The following is a 24181-nucleotide window of genomic DNA, read 5'->3' as shown; positions in this document are numbered from 1 at the left end:
GCTCTGCACAGGCCTGCCTTCTCTCCACGGTGAGAGGCGAACAACTGGGGAAGTCCCCTTCTCCCAAGAAGCCCTCCCAGCCATCTGCTCAGGCTTGGAATTCCTCTGGCACCTGCTTTCCACACCCTGCACCCCACAAGTATCATACAGAAGCCTTACATTCCTGTCTCAGATCTGTGAGGCCACTGGGTAAGAAGGGCCTATGTGCATGGATTTTTCTGTCTCCCTCCCTCCTACTCTCCCTCTCTTCCTTCATCCCTCCCTCCATCCCTCTCCTTGTATCCTTTAGTGCCTCCTACATGCTAAATAATGGGTTCTGCTCCAGTTCCTGCACTTTCCAGTCTCTCCACTGCTAGGGATTAAGGAGGAGCCTCTTCCTGAAAACTCTCCTGGATGAGCCAGTAGAGCTGGACCTGGATGGGGCATAGAGGGTACCCAGTCCCTGCTGGACCTAGGCCTCCTTCACTCTGTCCTCCCTCCTAACTGGCCTGTGCTTGGGTGGACTATCCCTGGGTCCTCCTCATCTTCACACCATAAACACCAATTTGCAGGGCTCTGAGAGCCAAATGACTATTTACCGTGAGTTCTAGACGCTCAAATAAAAAAGAGAGAGAGGGTGGAAAAAAGACCAGAGCAAGGAGCCGGCTTAGAGCTAAACAACAATTAGCACCTTCTGACAGCTTGCAGCTCTGTCCCAGCTGCCTGACCAGGCAGAGCAGGGCAGGGCAGGAATGGGAGGCATCGCCCAGGCTCCTGGAGGGAGTTGGGGCCCTTTCCAGGGTTTCCTTACTGTCCTGGCCACTACTCCTTGTCTTGGCATCTGTACCACATCTCAGAATTAAAGAACATCAGAGGGCAGAAACAGCACCTTGCTGGCCTCCTCCTGGAAGCCTTCCCACATGGCCCCAGAGTAACACCAAGAGTATAGTTCAGTTCAACTCTAATGAGAGACTCATATGGAGGACCCATACCTCTCTTTAATACTGGGCTACAGTAGGATGGCATTGCTGACCCTCAGGGCTGCAGGGGCAGGAAGTAGCTATACCTGGTTTCTACTCTGGCTCTGGAAATCAGAGGCCCTTAGAAAGGAAGATGATGTTCATAAAAGCCTATAATCTCAGTATGTGTTGTTATTGGGTACTCTCTGGAGAGAGTTTCTGAAAGGGAAATAGGAAACCCCTGAAGGGACTAGGCTGTGAGAAAAGGTGAGCAACTGGTGGGGTAAGGTGGGACCCGGGGCCTATGGCATGCTGTGGCATAGAGCAAGAGAGAGAAAAATCTGTGCCAGGCCACTAGCTGGACTCCAGGGCAGTACTATGTTCCAAAGTTCCTTCTGGGTAGATTCTTATGGCTGGGCCAGGCTTGCTGGGACTCAGTTGGCCCATCTATAAGGATCCATCACCTCAGCTACACAGCAGCAGAGCTTCAGTAGCAGCAGGTTAGCTGGGACCCATTTGCAAACCAGTGTTGGTATTGTCTGTGCAACAAGCCAGATCTCACAGGACCTAGGGCTCATTTCCTTCCTAAGGCTGGGGTACCGAACAGTGGGTGGTCAGCTTTCAGGAAAGTCCTAGGGACTTCCCAGAATTTCCTCCTTGTTTGTCCCCAGGTGTTCCCTGGAGGAGGGTATGCCAGACCGGTGTGGCCAAGACTGCTTAGATTGGGGTCTTGGCTTCTTGCCGTACATTTGCCAACACCATCACCAAATATTCATGGAAAGCTAGTCTTCAGCTCCATTTTCTGAGTCCCAAGCCAGGTGTGGGAACCACAGCTGGCTGCACCCCAGCTGTTGGAAAGAGTAGGTTTTCTTGGAGGCCAGGCCATGGTGACAGCCTCCAGTCTGTCTCTGAAGAGAGGAAACTGAGCCCCAGGACCCAGAAAGTGGGCATCCAGGGGAGGGGGTGACAGAAAGAGGGAGGGTCAGTGGGGCCACAAGGTGGGGGTTGGCCACACCCTTTCCAGTACTTCAAAGCTACTGAGTGTGAGATTTGCAAGGGGATAGCCAAGCTTGTCCTGGCTGGGTGGGGCCCCCAGCCTCCGGCCCTTTTATATGGTTATTCGGGGGCTGTCTCAACTACCTGTGAACAGGCCCCCAGCTCATTTCCTCCTTCTCCAGGGCAGCGGGAGGGGCTGTAAACTCACCAGAGGGGCAGCTTCTGAGGCCCACAGCTGCAAGCTTGGATCTGAGTGGGGCCTAGGACTTCCCACCCCTAGGACTGGGGGTTGCAACTCATCTCACTTCCTCCTGCAAGAAGGGAAACTGAGGCCCAGAGAGGAGTGGAGCTTGTTCTTGCTAGGCAATGAGTTCAGGGCTTCATCTCCTAGCTCCCCATGGCCAGGCCATTATCAGGAGTCTGTCTTGTGTCCCCAAGGGACATGGATGCTCTGTACTCATGGACCTTCTCTCTGTGGAATTTGCTTTCTTCTTACACCATCGCTATGAGGACCAGAGCCTAATGTGTCTCCAAGACCTTCTTCTCCATGGCGATCTCTCATACTGGGCCTGTGGGGACTGCAGCACAGAACCTAGATACCAGAGCCCACCTGAGGCCACCTGAGCGTGCCCTTGGGCCAATGTTGCTTTCTCTCTAGGCCTAGGTGCTTCGAGCCTCCAGCCTTATTCAGAGGTATATGGGTTCTGTAACCTTCTACAGTGGTCTATCTTCTCCCTGTACATATGGGCTCTGCATCCCCAAAAGCTATGTGGCATCTGGACCCTGCTATGGTCTTGAGACAACCTGGATCCCCAATACCCATTGAACTCTGAGTTCTCAGGTCCCCATGACCTGTTGGTTGTGCCACTGCCCTGCCGCCTCCCAGTCGAGTCTGTCCCTTTCATCTGGGCACTAGGGCAGCAGGTACCAATTAGGGTGGCTCCTGTCCAGGGTGCCAGCTCAGAGGAGCTACTCATCCGTCGAACAGGCTTAACTGAGGGCTCTCATCACTGCCCTGGGGACTGATGGCTTTATTATTGTTAGCACCCAAGATGGCCCAGCGGGCTAAGTGGACTCTTCCTGAACCTGCCCCCTTGCCCACTGGTGACTCACTCCCCTGAGGGGTGAATGGGCGCCTGTCATTCTGCCCTGGCTGGCCCTGAACATGGCATCCTCTTTATAGAGTGTTCACCTGCAGCTGGCTGGCCCCCACTGACCCTTGCCCTTACTGGGAATTCCTAGGTAGCCCTGCCAATAGTAGGTCAGGGCCTGTTGTACACCTGCAGTCCCGAGAGTGGGTGGCCTGCCTGGAATGCACCAGCAGGGGTACAGCAAGCCCTGAGGGCTGAGGAGAGGGAGCTATGTATAGGCATAAATGTCGCTGGAGTGCCTGCCTGCCTGCCAAGATCTGGGGAATCAGAAGGCTAAAGAAGGGACACCCAGAGTCTGAGACCTGGGCCTGTTCCACCACAAGCCCTGAACAGACCTAGCCGGCTGTCCAGAGGCCAGAGAGCTCCAGCCCAGTAGCCCTTTCCCAAGGCCACTCAACTGTCAACATCCCTAATAGTCTGCGTTGTTTTTCTTTTTTCAGTCCTGTGAACTGTTAGCAAAGGAACTCACACCTGTTAGCAAAGTACTCTTAAAGTGAGGTGCTTTTCATTTGGTGACAGGGTCTTGCTACATTACTTTAGCTGATCTTGATCTTGTTCTGTATCCTGGGCAGCCCTGAGTTTGTGACCCTCCTGCTTTAGCTTCTGTGACAGCTGGGATCATAGGTCTACACCTTCAGGCTGGGCCGGCTGTTCTTTTTGTACTCTACTGGAACCCTGGGCACCTTGGTGTTTAGGTGTAACAATGTGACCGAGGAGGGGCTGTGTACTCAGTGCAGTGGACTGAGGCTGCTCTGGCTCAGACCATGGACCAGCAAGCCTACAGGCTGAATCTGTGCCCTGAAAGGGGTGAGTGCACAGAACAGCACAGGGCCTGGTCAGCAGGTTAGGTGGACCACGCAGTGGGAAACATGTCCTCTCTCATTTTTATGCCCCAAGACCTGGGCTCCCCACAGAGGAGTCTAGTAGGGTCTTTGGCCTGCTTGTGACTGCTTTAAAGGTTTAAGGACCTCCTTAAGTGGCCCTGCCACAAAACCAGTGGCAGGCTGCTCTGACAAATGACATTCAGACTGTAGTTTCAGCCAGAGTGACGTAGTGTTCTGCTCCCAGGCTGTGGACAAGTTCGTGCAGCATATGGACAGCAGCCTTGGCTTTTAGCTGCCGGTATAGACCAACCACACAGATGCAGCTACAGTGTTGAGTCAATTGTTTCCCTTACCTCACTGCCTCTCTCCCCAGGTCCCTCTTCTGTCCTCTGGGAGGGTAGGGAGGACGCTTGATCTACCTGGTTGTCCTAACCCTCCTTCCCTTAAGCCTACAGTGCTTATATTTCAGCTCTTTCCCTTGGTCCTCTGGGGGCCAGCATGGGTTTCCTAGTTCCAAGGTTCACGGTGAATCGATACAGCTATGGAACACTAGACTTCCTCTTGTAGCCTTCCTCCTCCTCTTCCTCTTCTTCTTCCTCTTCCCCAAGACAAGGTTTCTCTGTGTAACAGCCCTGGCTGTCCTGGACAGGCTGCCCTTGAATTCACAGAGATCCACCTGCCTCTGCCTCGCTAGTGTGGGATTAAAGGTGTATGCCACCACTGCCCAGCTTGTGGCCATCTTCTAGCTGGCTCTCAAATCACTTCAGTTGGGGTGGGGTTGGCAGTAATAGATGTAGGGGTATAAGGAGACACAGGGACAATGCCTATGCTCAACTTGGGCCTTTTTTTTTTCTTTTTTTTTTTTTTTGTGGGGGGGAACAGGGTTTCTCTGTAGCCCTGGTGGTCCTAGAACCCACTCTGTAGACCAGGCTGGCCTTGAATTCATAGATCTACCTGCCACTGCCTCTCAAGTGCTAGGATTAAAGGCATGTGCCATCCTGCCTAACTTCAACTTGGGCTTTTGAGAAGTAGGACTAGGCTTGCTGCTCTCAGCTTCTTCAGGACATTCATTGCCCTGTTGTCTGGACATCAAGACAGGACCCAGAGGTGGGGTTAGTGTAGAGATAGACATAGGGGGAACAGAAAAAGGAGAGTTGTGACCTTGAGAGAAGTATGGCTTTCAGAGAGGCCTCCCCCCTTTCTTCCATGGTACCCCTGATACCCACTCCCAATCAGCTGGTTTACTGCCGACAGGATGATTACTTGGCTAAGGGCCTGGACCCTTGTGAAGACAAGTGGGAGGATGGCAGCTCCTGAGCAAAAACCACCCCCACCCAGAGCTTCCCTTGCATGGAAACCTGAGACATTCCTGGTCTCAGGCAACTGCCCTTGAATCCCAAGGGCTGACATAGCCTAAATATGGTATTCCTGGGGGATCCCCTATGTGAATTTGGATTCACTGGGAGGTGATTTGCAAAACATTTCCTCTGCATCACCAGTGCGTGAGGGGTCTTGCTTAAGCCTCTTCTCCTGTGACCCTTATCTGTTCACTGGAACCACCAAAGTACCCTAATTACTACATGGCTCCCCAGTTCCCATACTCATTCAAACTTAAAACCCCATCTGCACCCTTCTATTCGAACTCTCAGATCTACCCTGCTCCAGATTTTGCTACAGTTGAATGGCTCTTTTCCTGACTTAGCTATTTCTATGATCTCTTCTTGGAATTCTGACCCCACAGCCCTTCTTAGAGGCTTGTTGACAGTCTCTACTTGGTTCTGAGACCCCCAGAGTCTGAGTTGGCATCTTCAGATCCCCAACTCTGTGCGGACCCACAAGTGATAGGGACAGGGGAAATGTGAATCACCCTCAGGGGATCAGCGCAGAATTCCATACCAGACCCCATCAATATTTGCAACTAATACATGTTAATAAAAAAGAAATCTAGTACAAACCACAAACTTGATTTTCTCTCTCTCTTATTTTTACTTTCCCCATTATTTGAAACAAACATACTATAAACTAAAATAATTTCTTTCATAGAAAGAAAAGAAAAAAAAGAAAAAAGAAAAAAATCACGTTTGTCTAAATCCAGTGGATGGTGGATATAGCAGCATTGAAAATAAAATTACAACCCCAAACACAAAGTTCCAGGCAGAAGACAGTCACCGTGGGTGCGCAGCCTCTCTTCAGTGCTCTTGGGGCACACTCCTATGTGGCCACATCTCCTCCCCTGCCTGGAGGTGGGGACAATTCACAGTGGCAGCGATCAGGAAGCTCTTGTGGCAGATGGATTGCAGCATCTCACTTCCAGGCCAGAGAGACACTGGAGAAGCTTGGGGACAGGCTGGTGGCCAAGAGATCTGGTTACCATTGTCTCAATGTCATGTCCCGGGGATCAGATCGGTCCTGAACATGGGGGCACCAGGAGACACCCTGTAGCTTGACCGTGCCCTGATGTCCCTGAAGTTCAAACAACCTAAAGTGAAGCCAACATCTGTAAGCACCTTTGGAGCCTGAGCATCACTGAGCTGAGGAGCTGGGTTTCCTGGGAGAGCTGAGTGTTGGGTGTCAGGGCAGAGGCAAGCTCTGGTGGGAAGGCGCCACGCCCCCAAGACCCTTCTTAGCAGCCCCCACCCGTTAAGAACCCTCTCTACTCAAGGTGGGTGGAAAAGGCCAGGCAGAAGGGGGGCAGGGCTTAGAAAGAGGTCCCCAGGAATGCGGGTGGGACCTGGGCTCACCCCTGAGTTCTCCATGGCTATTCTGCCAGGAGAACCTGCTATGCACATATGACGCTGGCAGGCGGAACCTTACATGGGTACTGGGAAAAAGCCAGATGGGAGCTGAATTGCCTGCTCAGAGCCTAGGCTTCAACCAGGAGCCCTGCTCTCCTGAGTCTTCAGAGAAGCCTTGCCTCACCCCAGCGGTCGGTCGGTAGCAGGGTCTCCTTTTCCTCAGGCCCAGAAGTTCCACTCATTCAGAGTAAAGTCCCGCCCCCTCTGCACCCCCAAGCCCGGTAGGGCCCACTCTGAATCAGCCTCCTATCTATCTAGAGCAGCGCCTCTGGGAGGAGGGACCCCAATTCCTCCCCTTCCACCCATCCACAAACCCATCTAGTTGAGGGAATTTGCTCACCTGTCCTGGTCTGAGCCCCGTCGCCCCGTTGGGTCAAGAGAAGAGCCCAACCCATATGAGGTAGGACCCCCGTCCCAAATTGGAATTCCATCCCCAGATGGAGCCCCACCCTCAGGTAGAAATCCCGTATCCCAGGAAGGAGCTTCTCCCTAAAAATGAACCCAGACCCCAAGTAGGAACCCCAGCCGAAGCCAGAAACCGAGTCCCTAGGTAGGAGACCCTCACAGGTGGGAGCCCCGCCCTCAAGTAAGAACCGGGTCCCAGGCAGGAGACCCCTCCAAGTAGGAACGCCCACTCCCAGGTAGGAACCCTGCCCCTAGGCGTGAACCCTGCTCCAAGGAGTAGGAAATCTCCTACTTGCAGGTGTGCACGTCATAGACGCGTGTGCACTCCTGGCAGCTGACGTAGCAGCACCAGTGGAAAACACAGTGACACTTCTCCCGCCTTCGCTCGGTGCGCGCGTTGTGGCCGCGCCCGCAGCACAGCAGGTCGCAGCCGTCTATGCCGTGCGAGCTCACGTTGCACGTGCGGTCACGCGTCCCGAAGGAGCCGGTCTCCGGGTTCGGCTCGCAGAAGTTGGGTGAGGCCTCGTAGTAGACCAGGTCGCGCTCTGTTGGCACCTTGAAGTACGTGTAACGTGGCCTCAGGGTCTCCACCCAGCCACGAGACTCCCGGTGTTTCTCCACCACCATCTCCGAGGCGCTGTCGTATTTGTCCTTGAGGAAGTCCCCGATGGTGCGGAAGTCCGGCTGCGACCACCAGCAGGTCTTCACTTCGCAGCTGCCGGAGAGTCCGTGGCACTTACACTTGAGGTGCATGTGACTGGCGATCGCCTGCGGAGGCAAGCACACAAGCCCGCGTCTCTACCCGTCCCTGGTGCGGCTCAAGCAGGCGGCCTGCTCTTCGCTTGCAGCCCATCTGTTCCGGAAAGCGTCCGCGAGACTGCTCTCTGTGGGCACGCAGAGCCACTACCTTCCCTGTGGAACCTGGGCTTTCCCTGCCAGATCCAAGGCCTCAGGGGCCTGGGAGCGTCTTTCTCCGCGTAGGCGCAGCTAATTCTCTTTCCAGGAGTGTGTAGGGTAGGGTAAAGGAAGCAGGGAGCTTCAGGTGGACAGTTTGGGGAAGACGTGGGGGGCTGTCCAGAGCAGATGCCAGGGTGTGAAGACAAGTTCAGAGCAGGGATAACACACTGGGGCCCTATACTCCCAGGGCCAGGATGAACAGCAGCTTTCCCTGGGGACAATGGAGACCTTGCCCCTTCTTCAAGGGAAGAAACAGAGGTGCTTCAAGAAGTAGGGAAACCTGCCTCCCTTTCTCTAGGGAAAGGAGTAGGGACAAGGGGCCTACAATCACCAGAACTTTCTAGTGGCCCTGTCCATTGTCCTCAGATTCCAAGCCTTCCCTACCCCAGGGACCACTCCCCATTCCTCTGCTCTGGACCTCCAGCCTCCCCACCCAGCCCACAAACACCTGCTCTAGCCAGTTCCTGGTGTCTCTCCTCTTAAATTCCTAGAAGCGCTCCCCCTGTGGAACCTGCCCGGAGTCCTTCAGCCTCAGTGTAAGAAAAACATGAAGAACACTGGAGACACTGAATTTATGATTACAATTTCTCCTCCCTCCCTCCCTCCCTCCCTCCCTCCCTTCCTTTTTGTTTTTTTTTTTCAAGATTGGCCTTAGCTGTCCTGGGCTCATTTTGTAGACCAGGCTGGACTTGAACTCACAGGAATCCACCTGCCCCTGCCTTCTGAGTGCTGGGATTACGGGTGTGTAATCCCAGGGTGCCCAGCTGCATTTATAATTTCAACATCCACTGCATTATTGAAATATTGAGCTGGCCTTGGGGTTACCACTGTTTAGCTCTGGCTATAACTAAGCTTCTCATGCTGGATGCCCATCGTTGGAAGGGAGGAATCTATACCTGTTGATAGTCTATAGCACAAAATGACCGCCACAGTAGACAAACAAACAACAACAGCAACAAAACAAAACTGCTTCAAAATGAGGAGTGTGAGGTTTCGAATGTTCAAAAGGAAAAAAAATAAAAACATCATTTTGAGACAGGTTCTCACTATGTAGCCCTGGATGGTCTGGAACTCAGCAAGAACCCAGGCTAGCCTCAAACTTGTGGCAATTCTCCTGCCTGTGCCTCCAGGTGCTGGGATTGCAGATATACACCATCAGGCCTGGCTGAAGTGGCTCTTCAGGGGATGGGGCTCTTCCCACCCAGTTGGGGTCAGGGTGTGCTTCGGTCACATAGGGTAAGTTCTCATGCGCCTAGGAAGTATGGTCAGTTTAAGCATTTTAAGCAGAGGCAGGACGCTGTTAGGTGGTTAGGAAGTACCTTCTCAAGGACCTTGCCTGCTGCCCAACTGCTCTGTAAAACTACCAGGAGTCTGAGACCTGGGCCATCCCCATGTGCCCCTGTGACCTTCCCTATGGTAATAGTTCACTTGTCAGACCCCAGGAGCCAAGAGTCTGTGAGGCTCTCTCTCCATCGTTTCCCTTTGTTCATTCTGTATCGAGTCTGGAACTGAAAGGAAGGAGAAGAGAGGGTTATGATAAAAGAGCAAGACCAGCCCCTCCTGATGGCACATGACCACAACCTCCGTGGCACCGGGGGTGCTAAGCCTGGGGGACTGAGCGCTGGGGGAGTCTGAGCAAACACTGTAAGACTCTGTCTTTCAAAAGACTCCTAGTGAATTTTAACTGTGTATTTTTTATTGGTTTTGTTTTGTTTTCAACACAGAGTTTCTCTGTGTAGTCCTAGATGTCCTGGAACTCTGTGTAGACCAGGCTGGCCTTGAACTCAAAGAGACTCACCTGCCTCTGTCTCGGAGTGCTGGAATTAAAGGCATGTGTCACCACCGCCCGGCTCTGGGTATTCTTTCAATATAACTACCCAAAAGCTAATCACTATCCGAGGAGCTCTGGCTGTGGTTTGCAAGGCTGAAGGCTTCAGTCATTCTGGGTTCAGACCTGCCTGCACCTCATCCAGCTCTGAGCTGCTTCTTCACCCTTCTACGAAGTGGCCCACGGGAATGGCCCTATGCCTGGCTTGTCCAGCTTGTCTAACACCCACGTCCCTCTCTTTAGCAGCTAGGCTTTTGGAGACAAGACTCTTTCCAACTCTCCTTTTTCAGTCTCTCTTGTTTCTGTTTTACTTGGTCAAAGAGCTCGATGGCTGCTGAGCCTGCTGGTTAAAACAGGGATCCCGGCCTGTGCTCCCCGGTGTAGCATGCTCCCCGGCCATGCAGGGCAGTGCGCGGCTCTCACAGCATTTGTCTTGCTGCTGCTTGCATTTTGAATGGAAGTCTCTCTGTTGCTCTCTAACCGTACTCTAAGGTGACACTGCCTTTCCCACACAACTTTTTGCTATGTGATCAGCACACCCGTCATGGGTCAGGCATGGTTTTCTCATTTCTAAACACCGTCAGGGCTAGGGATGAAGCTCAGTTGCTGGGGTGCCTCCCAGCATGCTGGGCATGAAGGCCTGGATTTGATCCCATCTCATGAACTGAAAGTGGTGCCCCAAGTCCCAGCACTTGGGAGGTGGAAGGGGGCTGAAAGATGGCTACCTAGAAAATTCAAACCAGCTTGGAATACATATAACCTTGTCTCAAAACACAAATGAAAATGGCTGGTGAGGTAGCTCAGTGGGTGGAGGTCTGGCCACTAAGCTAGTTACCCATTTTCATCCCAAGAACCACATGGTAAAATAAGAAAACCAAGTTCCGTAGGCCGTGGTGGCACATGCGCTTAATCCCAGCACTCAGGAAGGCAGAGCTAGATGGATCTCTGTGAGTTCCAGGACAGCCTCGTCTACAGACTGAGTTCCAGGAAAGGCAAGACTATACAGAGAAACCCTGTCCTGAAAAAAAAAAATTAAATAAAAACCCCTGAAAGTTGTTCCCTAATTTCTACACACATGGAACATACATTACCCAACTTACACATATACACAAAATGTAATATAAATATTAAAACAAAACAAAACAAAACAAAACAAAATATTTACTCCTTTCACCTTCAAGCCATCATTTTGCCATCTGGTAAACTTTGGAAAATGCTACTGTGTGAGGGCAAATCTTTTCACTATACTATCCTCTTTCATTGTGTAACTGGAAATGAAATTCTTGGTTTAAAATCATTTTGTCACTCAGAATACCCAAAGTATCGCTCTATTTTCTTCAAGCTTCTGATGACTTTTGACGCCCCCGTCCTTTGCAGGGACACTGAATATTCTTTGAAGCTTGGAGGGTTTCTCTAGCATATGCTCTGAATTTCATAATGTATCTTGGGGAAGGCCATTTTCCCCATTTTTTGTAGACTAAAAATTTTTTTATGTACATGGTGTGTGTGTGTATTAATGTGTGGCCAGGTGTGTGCATGTGGCAGAAGGGGGTAGGAAGTGTCTTGAGCTGGAGTTGCAGCCAGTTATAAGCCACCCTGTGTCGGTGCTGAGAACCAAACGCTGTTTCTCTTAACCCCCGGGCCATCTCTCCATCCCTCTTTCCCCATCCTTGCAGCCAGGTCTGGGGATCTAGGGGAAGTGTCCTGCCTTATGTCCTTGCCAGCTTCCTTCTCATTTTCTCCCTTGTCTTGTGAATATACCCTTCAAAACTCTCGGTGAAATGTTCTTGTTGTTATATCTGTACATTATTTGTTCTGTTGGCCAGGGAGTGGTAGCACACGCCTTTAATCTCAGCATTTGGGAGGCAAGGGAGGTGGATTGCTGACTTTGAGGCCAGCCTGGTCTACAGAGTGAGTTCCAGGAGGACAGCCAAGGCTACACAGAGTAATCCTGTCTCAGAAAAAAACAAACAAAAAGTTGTTTTGTTTTGTTTTGTTTAAAACAGGGTTTGTAGCCCTGGGTGTTCTAGAACTTACTGTAGACAAGGCTGGCCTTGAACTCATATATCTGCCTGCCTCTGCCCTCTGAGCACTGGGGTTAAAGGTGTGCACCACCACCACCTGGCACATTATCAATTTTTGTTTTGTTTTGAGACAGAGTTTCTCTGTGTAGCTCTGACTGTCCTAGACTTACTTTGTAGACCAGGCTGGCCCCAAACTCACAGAGATATGACTGCCTATGCTTCCCTGAGTGCTGGGATTATAGGTGTGCACCACCACGCCTGGCATATATATATACATACACTGAAGGGCAGACATGGTGGCACATACCTTAAATCCCAGCACCCCAGAGCAGACTCCGGCAGATCTCTGAGTTCAAGACCAGCCTGATTACATAGTGAATATCAAGACAGCCAGCGCTACATAGAGAAAGCAAGAGCAAACAACCCCACCACCTTTCATTCATTTACTCTGTGTGTATATAAATACATGTGTCACAATGTGACATCAGAGAATGTCACTAGCAGGAGGAGGGGTTTCTTCTTCCACTCTGTGGATTGTGGAAATTGAACTCAAGTTGTCAGCCTTGGAGGCAAGTGTGTTTATCTGCTGTGCCATCTTGCAGGCCAAATATTTTTAATTCCTAAGTGCTCTTCTTTCTCACTTCTTTAAAAAAAAAAAAAAAAACACTGTTCCAGTGTCATGGGTACAATATTTAATCTCTCTGGGGATACTGACATTTTTTGTGACTTCTCTACACAAATTCTGTTTGTTTTTAAACAAAGTTGGGTGTTTTGGGTTTTTCTTTGTTGTTGTTTTGTTTTGTTTTTAAACAAGGTCTCACTATGTACCCCAAGCCAGCCTCAAAGTCACAATGTAGCCCAGGCTCAAACTCATAATCCTCCTTCCTCGAGCCCCCAAGTGCTGGGATTGCTGGCCTGAACCATCACACCTAGCTAAACACTTGTTTGTTGTTTGTTTTATTGTGTGCTTTCTGGAAATTCTGTTTTGTTTTGTTCTAGGTTGAGGGAGGAGCAGGGTTTCTATATGTAGCCCTGGCTGTCCTGGAACTCTCTAGGTAGGGCAGGCTGGCCTTGACCGTAGAGAACCACTTGCCTCTGCTTCAGATTAAAGACCTGCCCCACTCCGCCCTCCTCCACATTGCTTTCTGGAAATTCCTGCAGGTGGGAGGCAATTATCACCTTCAACACTCTCACTGTAAAGTGATCTAAGTGCCCCTGTTCTAGGAACCCCCTCCATTCATTCTGAGAGAGCTGGGTTTTCCAGAGGACAACATCCTATGCTTTGAAGGATAAGGAGGAGCTTTGAGCCAGTGTTGGGCTTTAGAAAGAGGTGGAATGTCTGAAGTTCCTTATGTATGGATGTAAGTTTCACTGTGACGCTTGACGTCTGCGCATGTCTGCTACAGCGAAGGACAGGCAGATGCCTGGCTACAGGAGCTGGGCAGAGGAGCCAACAGTTAGGAAAGGTGACGGACATGCCTGGGTGGTGCGAGGTCCCTCTCGAGTTGATGACTCAGTTCTTACCTGATATGTCGCTGGGCACTACCTATCTGGACATTCAACCTGTTCTCTGAGAAGGGAAACAGGGTCTCTGGGTGAGGACGCTAAGCATATTTGAGGTTGGGCTGCTGCGGCGGAACCTTGTCTGTGTGTGAAAAGTTCAGACCTTCTCCTGAAATCTCAGCGTCAGCTCCCGGAAATGCAGGCATACCCCGGCCAGGGGAAGGAACCCTCAACAACGCTCTGTCATCCCAACCCCCGTCTCAATATCAGAATCCTCAGACACTCCAAGCTCTGCAGCTGCCTGCCTCCACTCGTTTACTTCCCAGGTACCCTAAGTCCACAGGTGAGCTTGGCATCCTCTGGGAACACACTGGACACCTGAGGTACAGCTGGGCAGTGTCGCAACATCCCCTGGTAGAAGGTAAGCAGAGCAGCCCAGTCCGGAAGGGCAGCCCTCCTCCACCCCTGCCCTGCCCCACTGGAGACCCCAATGAAAAAGCAGCTCTCGATTTACAAGCCTGGGGTTCTGTGTACATACCTGGCGCCCAGCCTCGTTGTTGTGACGGTTCATGGCAGAGCGGGCATCTGGCCGATTCTCCCTGGCATCAGCAAACTCCCGAGACACCATCCCGCCAAATTCAATGTCTTCACTACAGCCGCCCCACTTCCAGCCCTCGCCCGGGGAGCCCTGGAGGCGGCTGCTGCACCCACAGATGGCAGCTGAGCCCTCAGCACAGGAGCGTGTCACTGCAAAGGCCACTCCAGCAGAGGCAATGGCGTGGACAAAGGCCGACTCTCGGGTGGCTGCAGAGGAAGGAGATAGGGGGTTATGGAAGCCAGGTGAGGAGGGCTGCAGTCCAAAAGGCAGCAATCCAAAAAGCAGGGCCCAGAAAGGACAACTCAGCACAAACAGGATCCATGCCTCACCCCTGGGCCTCTGAGGATCTTTTGTGTAGAACACTGGCCCTAATTACCAATGTCCCAAGTGTTTTCCCTGTGTGTGTATGTTGTTGAGGTAGGAAATCACTACAGACCTCTGGCTGGCCTGGAATGCTCTGTGTAGACCAGGCTGGCCTCAAACTCAGAGATACTCCTGCCTCTGCCTCCTGAGTGCAGGGATTAAAGGCGTCACCACTGTGCCCAAGCCCTGTGATTTTTCCAGTAGTTTCAGGTCTAACACTGAGTTGGTTTTTTGTGTGTAGGAAATAGGGAGTCTCAATTCGTTCTCCTCTGTGTGGATAAAAATATCCAATTTCCCAGTACCATTTATCAAAGAGACTTTTTAATTTTTTTCTCAAATGTGTGTTCTTCATACCTTTTGCTGAAAACCAATTGGGTGTAACTATGTGGATTTTTTTCTAGAATTGCTGTTCTGAGCCATCGGCTTGCGTGTGTTGTTTGAAGCCAGCACTGTATGGTTTTTGTTAGGAGAGCTCTGTAGTGTACACAATGAAATATTATTTAGTCATAAATACATATGAGACCCTGTCACTTGCAGCAAGTCTGACGAGCCCACAGGACATTATACTAAGGGAATAACTCAGGCACAGAAAGACGAGGGCTTCGACTCATTAGCTCAGGTGTGCACTCTAAAAGCATTTGTCTCATAGCAGGAAATGGGTTAGTGAGCAGAGGCCAGGGCTGGAGAGATGGTGGAGAGAGGTTGATCAGTGGGTCCAAATTTCAGTTAAAGAGGAGGAAAAGGTTTTGGTGTGCTACTAAGCAGTAGTGTAAGGATTGTGAAATTTTGATCGTATTTTTAAAAAGAGCTTTAAGCCGGGGCATGGTGGTTCATGCCTGTAATCCCAGCACTTGGGAGACAGAAGCAGGCAGATCTCTGTGAGTTCAAGGCTGGCCTGGTCTACAAAGTGAGTCCAGGACAGCCAAGGCTACACAAAGAAACCCTGTCTTGAAAAACAAAAAACAAACAAACTAATAAAAATAGCTTTGAAAGGATTTTGAATGTTCTCAGCAGACAGGCTAAGAATCCTGATTGGATCATTTTTTAAAAATATAATCCTAAACTGAACTATTGCATAGTACCTTGAAAATACATACAATTATGTCGGTAGAAGTGAGTAGGGGCTGAGACTGTAGCTCAGTTGGCAGGGTGTTTGCCAAGCATGAGTGGAGCCCTGGGTTCTTAGCCCTAATGCCACGTAAACTGTGTAGCCTTGGGTGTCCAAGACTCACTTTGTAGACTAGGCTGGCTTCGAACTCACAGAGATCTGCCTCGCTCTGCCTCCCAGAATGCCAGGATTACAGGCGTGTGCCACCGGGCCAGCTAGGACAGCTATTCTTGGTTGTCAAATTGACTATATCTGGAACTAACTAAAGCCGAAGCTGCTGAGTATACCTGTGGAGGTGTTTGGTTTGTGTTTTGTTTTGAGTCAGGGTTTCTCTATGTAATCCTGGCTGTCTTGGAACTCACTTTTTATAGACCAGGCTGGCCTAGCACACACAGAGATCTGCCTACCGATGCTTCCTTCACGCTGGGATTCCAGGCATGTGCCACCACACTCTGGGAGGAGTTTTTCTTGGTTGGATTATTAGAGGTCAGAAAACCCACCCTGAATCCTGGCTATACTGTGTGGTGGCAGCCTATAATCCTATGGCAAGGACATGGAAGAAAGCTTTGGCTTTTGGCCTGCTCCCGTCACTCTCTCCGGTAAGTTCATTCCTGCACTGGTATTCGATTCCCATTTCTTTGGAATGCCAATGTATACTGAAGGCCAGCTGAGACATCCAGCCTCATGCACCAGACAACTCCTGAATTCTTGGACCTTCTGTTGGAAGACAGCCGTTGTTGTACTAGCCAGCCCGCAGCCTATGAGCTACTCTAATAAATCTCTATATGTAGAGATTCACTCTATCACTTTTGTTTTCCTGGAGATTCCTGCATAATACACTAGCGTTCCAAAAGTTCACAGCCTGGTGCTGAGCACCACCAGTCAAGGTGCAATGAAAGTCTGTATTAATCTGTACCCCCACCAATGATGAGTAGGAGTCGCTTTTTTTTCCCCATACAAGATTTCTTTGTGGCCCTGGCTGCCCTGGAGCTCGCTCTGTAACCCAGGCCGGCCTGGAGGACAGGAGTTTCCTATTGCGAGAAGGCACTCCCTGTTCTGACTGACACCAGATGCAGGTGTACTGAGCATGATGGATATGAGCTTGACACGTTGACCAGCAGTTTACAAACCCAGCCAGAGAGAGACCCTCCCAGACTGACAGCCTCACAGGCCTGCAGAGGGTCTCCTGGGCCTGGGGCCCTCTACTACAGGTGGGGTGATGTCACTGAACTCCAGTATAGAGACTCTTAATCACCTCTTGGGATTATAAGACTCTTCACAGAAAGTGGTGTTCTCTGCTGTGGTCTCTTCAACCCTGCCTGCACACACAAGGAGCTGTCATCCTGGGAGACAAGCAGGTGACCACTTTCCGCGCTTCCACAAGCCCTATCTAAGAGGCAACTCTTGGGAGTCTGTGTGTCCCAAAGCCCGAATAGGCAAGGACAGAGAAACTGCGACTGACTACACACGCTCAGACTTGCCCACAAAGCCCAGCGCATCCTCGCACAGGATCAAAGAACGCACATTTACTCTCGTACTTAGAACACAGCATGAGCTGTGGCCCCAACAGAGCCCTTAGCACTGTCTGTGGAGTTGCACCTCGCCCTGAATGGCCCCTCTGCAGAATCCAGCTGCTCTGTCCCCAACCTGGGAGCACTGTCAGAGACACCTTCTCCAGCCACCTAGGAGCCCAGCGTCTTCCCACAGGAAGTTGGGCTGTTTAGAAACCGCCCACTCTGGATGTCAGAAGACAGACACAGAGTCCATCTCCTACCAGAACTATGGAGAAGCTCTCACTTGGACGGCCACCCAGCATTCAGCTACCTCCACTGACGGTGCACACAGCTGCCCACTGCAGGCCCAGCTCCGTGCCCACTGGCGCCAGTGTGCTATATGGCCCTCCAAAAGTTATTTAAAATTTCTCACTGCCAGCCTTGATTTCCTCTTCTCAGTCTCTCACTGGCCTCTGGCCACACTCAACCTTTATTCTTCCCTGGGCCCAAGCTGCTCCTACCTCGGAGCTACCAGTTCCGCTCTGCAGCATGGCAGCTGAGATCCTGGTCACTGTCTACCCAACACGTGTCCTCCGGCTCTCCGAAATGCCAGCTGTGGCTATCCCTCAAGAGGGTTCGGTCTGCTGGAGTCCAAGGGTCTGTATCTTGTCCACTGTTTATTTCCATTCCAGGGCACAGGCTGCCCCTTATATATCTGTAATGTGGTGTCAGAGGTCAGGGCAGGAGTCCAGGGCTGAGGCATAAAGTCCAGGGGAGGCAGGCCTTGGGTGACACTCTACCATATTTTGTGTTCTTGAATGGAGCCAGAAGAGGCACTCTGTTCTTTCCCAGCATCCTTTGTGTTTGTTTGTTTTCTGAGACAAGGTTTTTTTTGCATACCCTTGGCTTGGCTGTCTTGGACTCACTTTGTAGACCAGACTGGCCTCAAACTAAGAGACCAGCCTGCCTCTGCCTCCCAGAGTGCTGGGATACAGGCGTGTGCCACGGCGCCCGGCTCCCAGCATCCTGGAAAAGCCCTCCAGTCTGTTTTTGTCTCCTAATACAGGATAGGAGTGGGCAGCATTTGCTGTGACTAAACCATCACCACGACACTCATGTACCTCCCTGCCCACCGCTTAGCAAAGCCCCTGCCCTTATTTTTTCTACTTCTTTTGTTTAGGCAGGAACTTTAGCAGAGGCTTGCCTGGAGCTTACTGTGTAGCCAGGGATGACCTTGAACTCCACCAGGTGTTAAAATTACAACTGTGTGCCACACACCTCGTTTTATGTAGTGCTGGAAATAGAACCTGGGGGTCTGTCCAGGCTAGGCCAGGACTCAACCATCCGAGCTACATCCCCAGCCCCTATTTCACCTTTGAAGGGGCCAAGCCACTCTTGTTTGTGCCTCTAAGGCTCTAGCCTCCTGTCTTTCTGCATAGAACCCAAGCCTGGGCCAGGGGGTGAGCTACCTACCTCCTGGGTGCCTGCCACTCAGAAATCAACTTCTCTGCCTGCACCCTCACATTCCAAGACTCAGGGCAGCCCTGGGTTACCTTATCCAGCTCAAGTGTCACCCAAACACCCCTCCCCCACTTTTCTTGGCTCTAAAAGATAAGGGGGCCAGCACTCTAGGCCTTGCCCTTGCCCTGCCCAGAACAAGGGCTTCAGGCTCTCTGCTTATCAGGACTCAAGCAAACAGCCTGGAGGTGGTAGACACTTGAGGGGAAGGGCGCTCAGGAGACTGAGAAGGCAAAGCAGGGCTTGAAGTGAACAAGAGCTCATTCTTGCTCAGCATTGTCACCAGCAAGCTGAAAAGCCCTCAGTTTCCCCTAGTGTCAAATGAGGAGGTGGGGCTCTTGATCAAGTCAGGGCATGGCAGGCTCTGGAGGTGGCTTTCAACTGGCTGGGAAAGAAAGGGAAGACCAGAAGCCTCTACAACTGGGTTCAGAAACTCCATCCGACAGGCCAGAGGAGAAGCTGCAGGCTGCAAGCTCACAGGCCAAATGAATGTGGAATGGAGCATTACGGCCAAAGAAGGTTGAATGCAAGCTGTAGCCACAGGTTTTTAAGCAGTTCCTCTCAAGATATTGGCCAGTTAATTATGAGGGGAAACAGCCGACTCCACGTTAGCGAGATCTGGCACACACCTTTGTTTCTTGGATACGGGTCTTCGTAGCCCAGGCTGGCCTGGAACTTGTGATCCTCCTCGCCTCCCTCTTGAGCACTTGGGTTTCACGTGTGCACCACCACACCCATCTGGCAGACACCGCCCTAAGCACGGGATGGAGTTTACATTCCTGGCAGTGAATAGATACCGCCTGCCTCCCAAGAAGGACTGTATTGTCTTCAAGATTTTCTTGCTAAAAATGTATAGTCTGCATTTAATGGTTCGGAGGCAGCTGCTAAAACCAGATTAAGGTCTTTCCTGCAAAGTGAGGATGATCTTGGCAGGGAAGAAGGGAAGGATAGTGGAGCTCAAGGCACATGGAGGCGCAAAGACTTGAGTTGGACTTGGCTTTCACCCTCATGAGAGATGACAGTTTTGATGGGTACAGCAGTGTACAAGGCTGTGTGTGAGAGGACCTGAGATTTCATACCACTCCCACGGTGCTGCTCCATGCTTGAGATATCTGATCATCATTGAGAACATGTCTTTAGGACACCCAGAAAGAAGGCTCCAGAATGTTCAGATGACAGCCTGTGATGGCAAAGATTTTAATGCATTGAGATTGTTTCCACCCAGGAGTCAGGGGCCAGACTCAGAATTCACATACTTTCAAGGATCTGGGAGCAAACATGATTTCCCAGAGAGGAAATCCATTGCTCTCGTCAGATTTTAGAGTAAATGTCAGTGAATCACTGTCCCAGAGCAGTCCTCTTTGCAGAGAGTGAATGGCAACGGGCTCTCCCGAGATCCCTGAGGGAGGACACGACAGCCCAGCCACAGTCATCGCAGCAATGTTTTCTGCCACAAGCAACACTTTTTGTTAGAGGTTTCCATTTTCTGTCAACTCAACAGAGGTGGCCAGCCTAAAGGTAAAGGCCTCCTCACTCACCAAAAAAAACCCAAAAAAACAAAAAACCAGCAAGTGAATCAGTTCAGGCAGTAGACAGATGCTTTGTTTCAAATGGGTGTTGGGCATGAAATGAGGAAAGTGTGGATACCTGTGGGCTACTGGGCCCAGGACTCTTACAGACAAGCACTGCCAATTAGGGGGAGCCATCTGGGCAGAGCTGAGATACGCTTTGGGGGCTGGAGATACCCACTCTCATCAGACCTGAGACTCTGCCTATTCACTGGGTGCAGGTAAAGATGAAGAAAAGGAACTACCTGAAGAAGTTGTCATCTAAGAGAAGCAAATCCCAGGCCAGGTGTCATGGCTCAGGCCTGTAATTCCAGCGTCAGGAAGGCTGAGATGGGTGGGAAGATTAGGAACTGAGCCCTGTGTCACTTCAGCCAGATCTTGGAAGGTGGAGAGCAAATTCTCCCTGCAGAAACAATCTTAAGAGACCAGCCTTGCTGTGGTCTTACTGGGTTGAAGTGAAGTATTAGTTCTCTGCGCTTCCTTTCTTCCTATCCGTCTATTTCATTATTTATCATCCATCCTCCACCAAGTACGATCCATTCAATTGTCTGTTTACTATCCGCCTATCATCTACTCATTATTCGCCCACTGTCCATTATCATTCAGCTTTCCATTACCTTCCATTCTTACAATTACCTAGCATCCATCCCTCCATCCGCCCAACTATCCAGAATATGAGCGTCCATAATGAGACAGGCACTAGGCTCAGAACTAGATATGAGATGAACGGTAACATGCAAAGTGTCTACTCTCAAGAACCAGGGCCTCAAACTACAGAGATCCACCTGCCTCTGCCTCCCTGAGTGCTGGGATTACAGATGTGTGCCACGGAGCCTGGACGGGGTACATTCTTAACCCCAACAGTTGAGAGGTAGAAATAGGAAGATCATTTTGAAGTCATCGAGTGTGTGCATGCATGCATGCATGCATGGGTGTGTGTGTGTGTGTGTGTGTGTGTGTGTGTGTGTGTGTGTGTGTATGTATAGAAGTTGCATACAATTAATGGGTTGATGATAATCTGTGCCTTTAAGGTGCACCAAGGTTTGGTGCGAGTATGATTAGGACTGTACATTATGTATAGGTTTATTTAGGATCATCTACCCCCGTTGAAGCTACCCTGCACAGAGCTAGAACCAGGAAGTCCCAGCAGACAACGGGGCACCCTTACCCATGCTGCATTGCACACTACACCCTCTGGAGACCACAGAAGGGTTACGGTTGGCAGCCTGGCCTGAGTTTGTCCTGTCCCCTTCATTTCCAGAGTCCAGCTGGGAGATCACTCCCCTGCCCACTGGTGGGAAGAAGGAAGAGGACCAATCCCCTAAGAACTCAACTATGGCATAGCCATAATTGCCCAGACTGGCCAGAGCCTGCAGGCCATGGAGGCCACCTCACTTGGGAGCCTCACCGGCCCGTCACACTGAGGAAAGGCGAACCATCTCTCCCATTCCCAAACTGATGTCTGAAAGTCCTTCCAGAACCTTCAGTGGGTGGACACCCCTTCCCCCTCCAGAGCTAAGCACAGCAGGCCGAGGGCAGACGGGAGGATCCGTGCAGCCCCAGCTGGTAGCTCGAGGCCCAGGCCCCGCCCTGGCGCCTCCCCTCCGAGGCTGCCCACCGTCCCTCCTTCCCCAGGCCCTTTTCCTGGCCTCGAGGAGCCGGGCGGCCCGGAGGGGGTGTCGCAGTGGCATTTGGTAATCACACGGCGGCACAAAAGGCCCCGGAGCCACCTGAGAGCGGAATGCGCCGGTGCCCCACCGTGGCCGCGGCCCCTGACACCGCCCGGGCCCGCGCGGCCGGGCGCCTGGCTGACCTGCTGGGGCTGATGAATCCGGCTTTGTGCGACACTGTCACGCCGCGTTAGCCCCACAATGGCCAGCGATATTTTATATGAATTTCCCCCTGGCCGGTGATTAGGCGATCGCCGGCCAGTCATAGCAACCTGGAAGTATGCGCTGCCCGCCGCGCCGTCGGGCGCGAGGGGAAATCCTCTTTCAGACGCTTTAATTCAACACCCCGAAGGGCGTGTGAATCGCCAACAGCATTTTCACTTTTCCCTTGTGCTTAATCTTGTCGTCCTCGCAGGGACATTGTGCTCCGAGCCGAGCGCAGTGGGACATCGGCCGGGGTCCCCCCTCCCACAGCGGAGAGTTAATGATATACCGGAGAGGCCCCCCCGAGCCAGAGGAGCCCCCACCCCCAACACATCGTAAAATGGTAACACTTTCGGATGAGGGGGTCAGGGGTCGCAACCTGGATTTGGGGACTCTGCTTCCCTAAAAAGCTGCCCTTTCTGTCCCTCCCGAGCCCTAGGCTCCGGCTGTCTCACAGGCTCGCCCCATCGGAGCTGGTCCTTCCCTAAGCTGAGCACACAGAGAGGTGGAGGACCACCCTCTGAGGAGCCTCGGTACTGAGGCCAGGCATCAGGAAGGGGTTTTGCCTGGGGGAGGGGAGGAGGCCAGGCTGTTCTTCCCTGCTCAGACCCCACGTAGAGGAGAGAGTGAGCTCTTCCCTGGGTTAACCAAGGCCGAAGGGTCTATACTCAGCAGACCTGGAGGCTCTGGTGTCCTTAAACGCCCACCTGTTGTGACTCCAGAGGTCCTAGGGGCCCAACAGAAGCCCAATATGCTGCAAGTATAGCTGGCCTGGAAGTACGTCACACGAGGGATGGTTGGATCACACCCAACACAAGGAAAGAGGGTCAGGCTGGCAAGCCACTGTTCAGGTCAGCAAGGTCCAAATAAAGAACTCAACAGTGAGGAAGGGTTGCCTGGACCAGCAGCTCACCCAGGAGCCCTTAGGGGCTTGTGGAGATCACCCCCACTAGGGCTGAAAAGTTGCAAGAATGGGTAGGTGATGCCCTTCCCTCTCATGGAAGCCATTAGGGCCCAGGAACCTTGAGCTTCCGAGGACCCCTGGGCTAACCATCCCAGCATCAGGCCGGCAGAGACCCCGGTTTCCACTGCTGTGGGCTCCAGGCTCCAGCCATGCTCCTTTATGTCCTGAATGCTCTGTCCCACTCAGCCCAAAGAAGCTGTCCCCACACAAGGCCACACGTTGTTTAAGAGCCAGCTTCCTGGACTCTGGGCCCCCATGTCCTAAGTGTCTCCCACTAGTCTTCTAGCCTGACCAGCTGTTTTAGTGACCTTCATCCCAAGCCCTGCCTCTGGACAGGCTGGCCCTGCAGCCACCCCACCCATTTCACCTTGCCAAAGGTCAAGACAGGGAGCGCCTGCCTCCAAATGTCCAGGGCCCATCCCAAAGGATGTAGAAACTGCTCATAATCATTCCGTACTTAAGATTCTTCAAGTGCTTCCTGAGCCAAGGCAGGTAGGTCGCTCCCTGCTACCTTTGGGTGCAAGAGCCGAGGCCTCTGGAGCCCAGCTCAGCATCCAGAGGCTGGAGCTTCCTCAGGCTCAGTGCAGCATCCTGGGTCTCAGGCCAGGCAGACACAGGAGGGATGGTACTGGCATCAGATGTGGGCACACACTTGCCATGTATACCCAAGGAGCCCATTCACACACACGTGCTCAGTGCTCATCCATGTCCACATCCACGTGTGCAGTGAACACGGACACACGCACAAAGCCACTTGGGTACCCACTTGTGTGTACATCTGAGCATACTCATTCATACATTTGTGTGTAACCCCATTAACACATCTATGCACACACACAGGCGATACACAGGTGCGAAACGTGCGTGCACACCGGCACGAGCATACTTAAACACACCCTGACATTCACGCCCACACCCACCTAAGGGTGTGGTGTGTAAGGCACAGCCACGCAAATGCACAGATACACAGGCAGGCATATTCACTAGCGTGCACACTCACAAGCGCGCGCACACACCCACCTAAGACACTCCGTGTGCACGCGTGCGCACAAAAAACACACACACACTTGTGTCTAGCCCGTGGCTGCACAAGCTCACATGCGTACATGCACGGGCGAGGCTGGCTCCCTTCCTCACAGCTGGCTGGTAGATGTTAAACTGCTCAACAGAGGCCACCTCAGCAGGGGTGGCCGGGCACTAGGGTAACCTTTGACATGATTAGGGTTGCCCTGACCCTAATCCAATCAGATTGATTACTTCGAGGCCAGCGGGCA

General features: G+C 51.8%; 1 protein-coding gene across 1 annotated transcript in view; it reads right to left on the bottom strand.

The window, feature by feature from the left end:
• Positions 1 to 7397: 7397 nt before the first annotated feature.
• The window catches only part of Wnt3a (Wnt family member 3A), a 41554-nt gene continuing 24770 nt past the window's right edge, over positions 7398 to 24181 (bottom strand). Inside the window, exons 3-4 of the mRNA XM_055594469.1 lie at positions 13960 to 14225; positions 7398 to 7877 (exon numbers count right to left, since the gene is read on the bottom strand). Coding sequence (XP_055450444.1) covers positions 7398 to 7877; positions 13960 to 14225 — 746 coding nt within the window. The remainder of the gene's footprint in view (positions 7878 to 13959; positions 14226 to 24181) is intronic.

Source organism: Psammomys obesus, unplaced genomic scaffold, assembly GCF_907164565.1.
Source record: "Psammomys obesus unplaced genomic scaffold, mPsaObe1.curated_primary_1811, whole genome shotgun sequence".
Lineage (NCBI taxonomy): Eukaryota > Metazoa > Chordata > Mammalia > Rodentia > Muridae > Psammomys > Psammomys obesus.
Note: the sequence above shows the minus strand (reverse complement) of the source record. Positions and strands in the feature narration are given on the sequence as shown.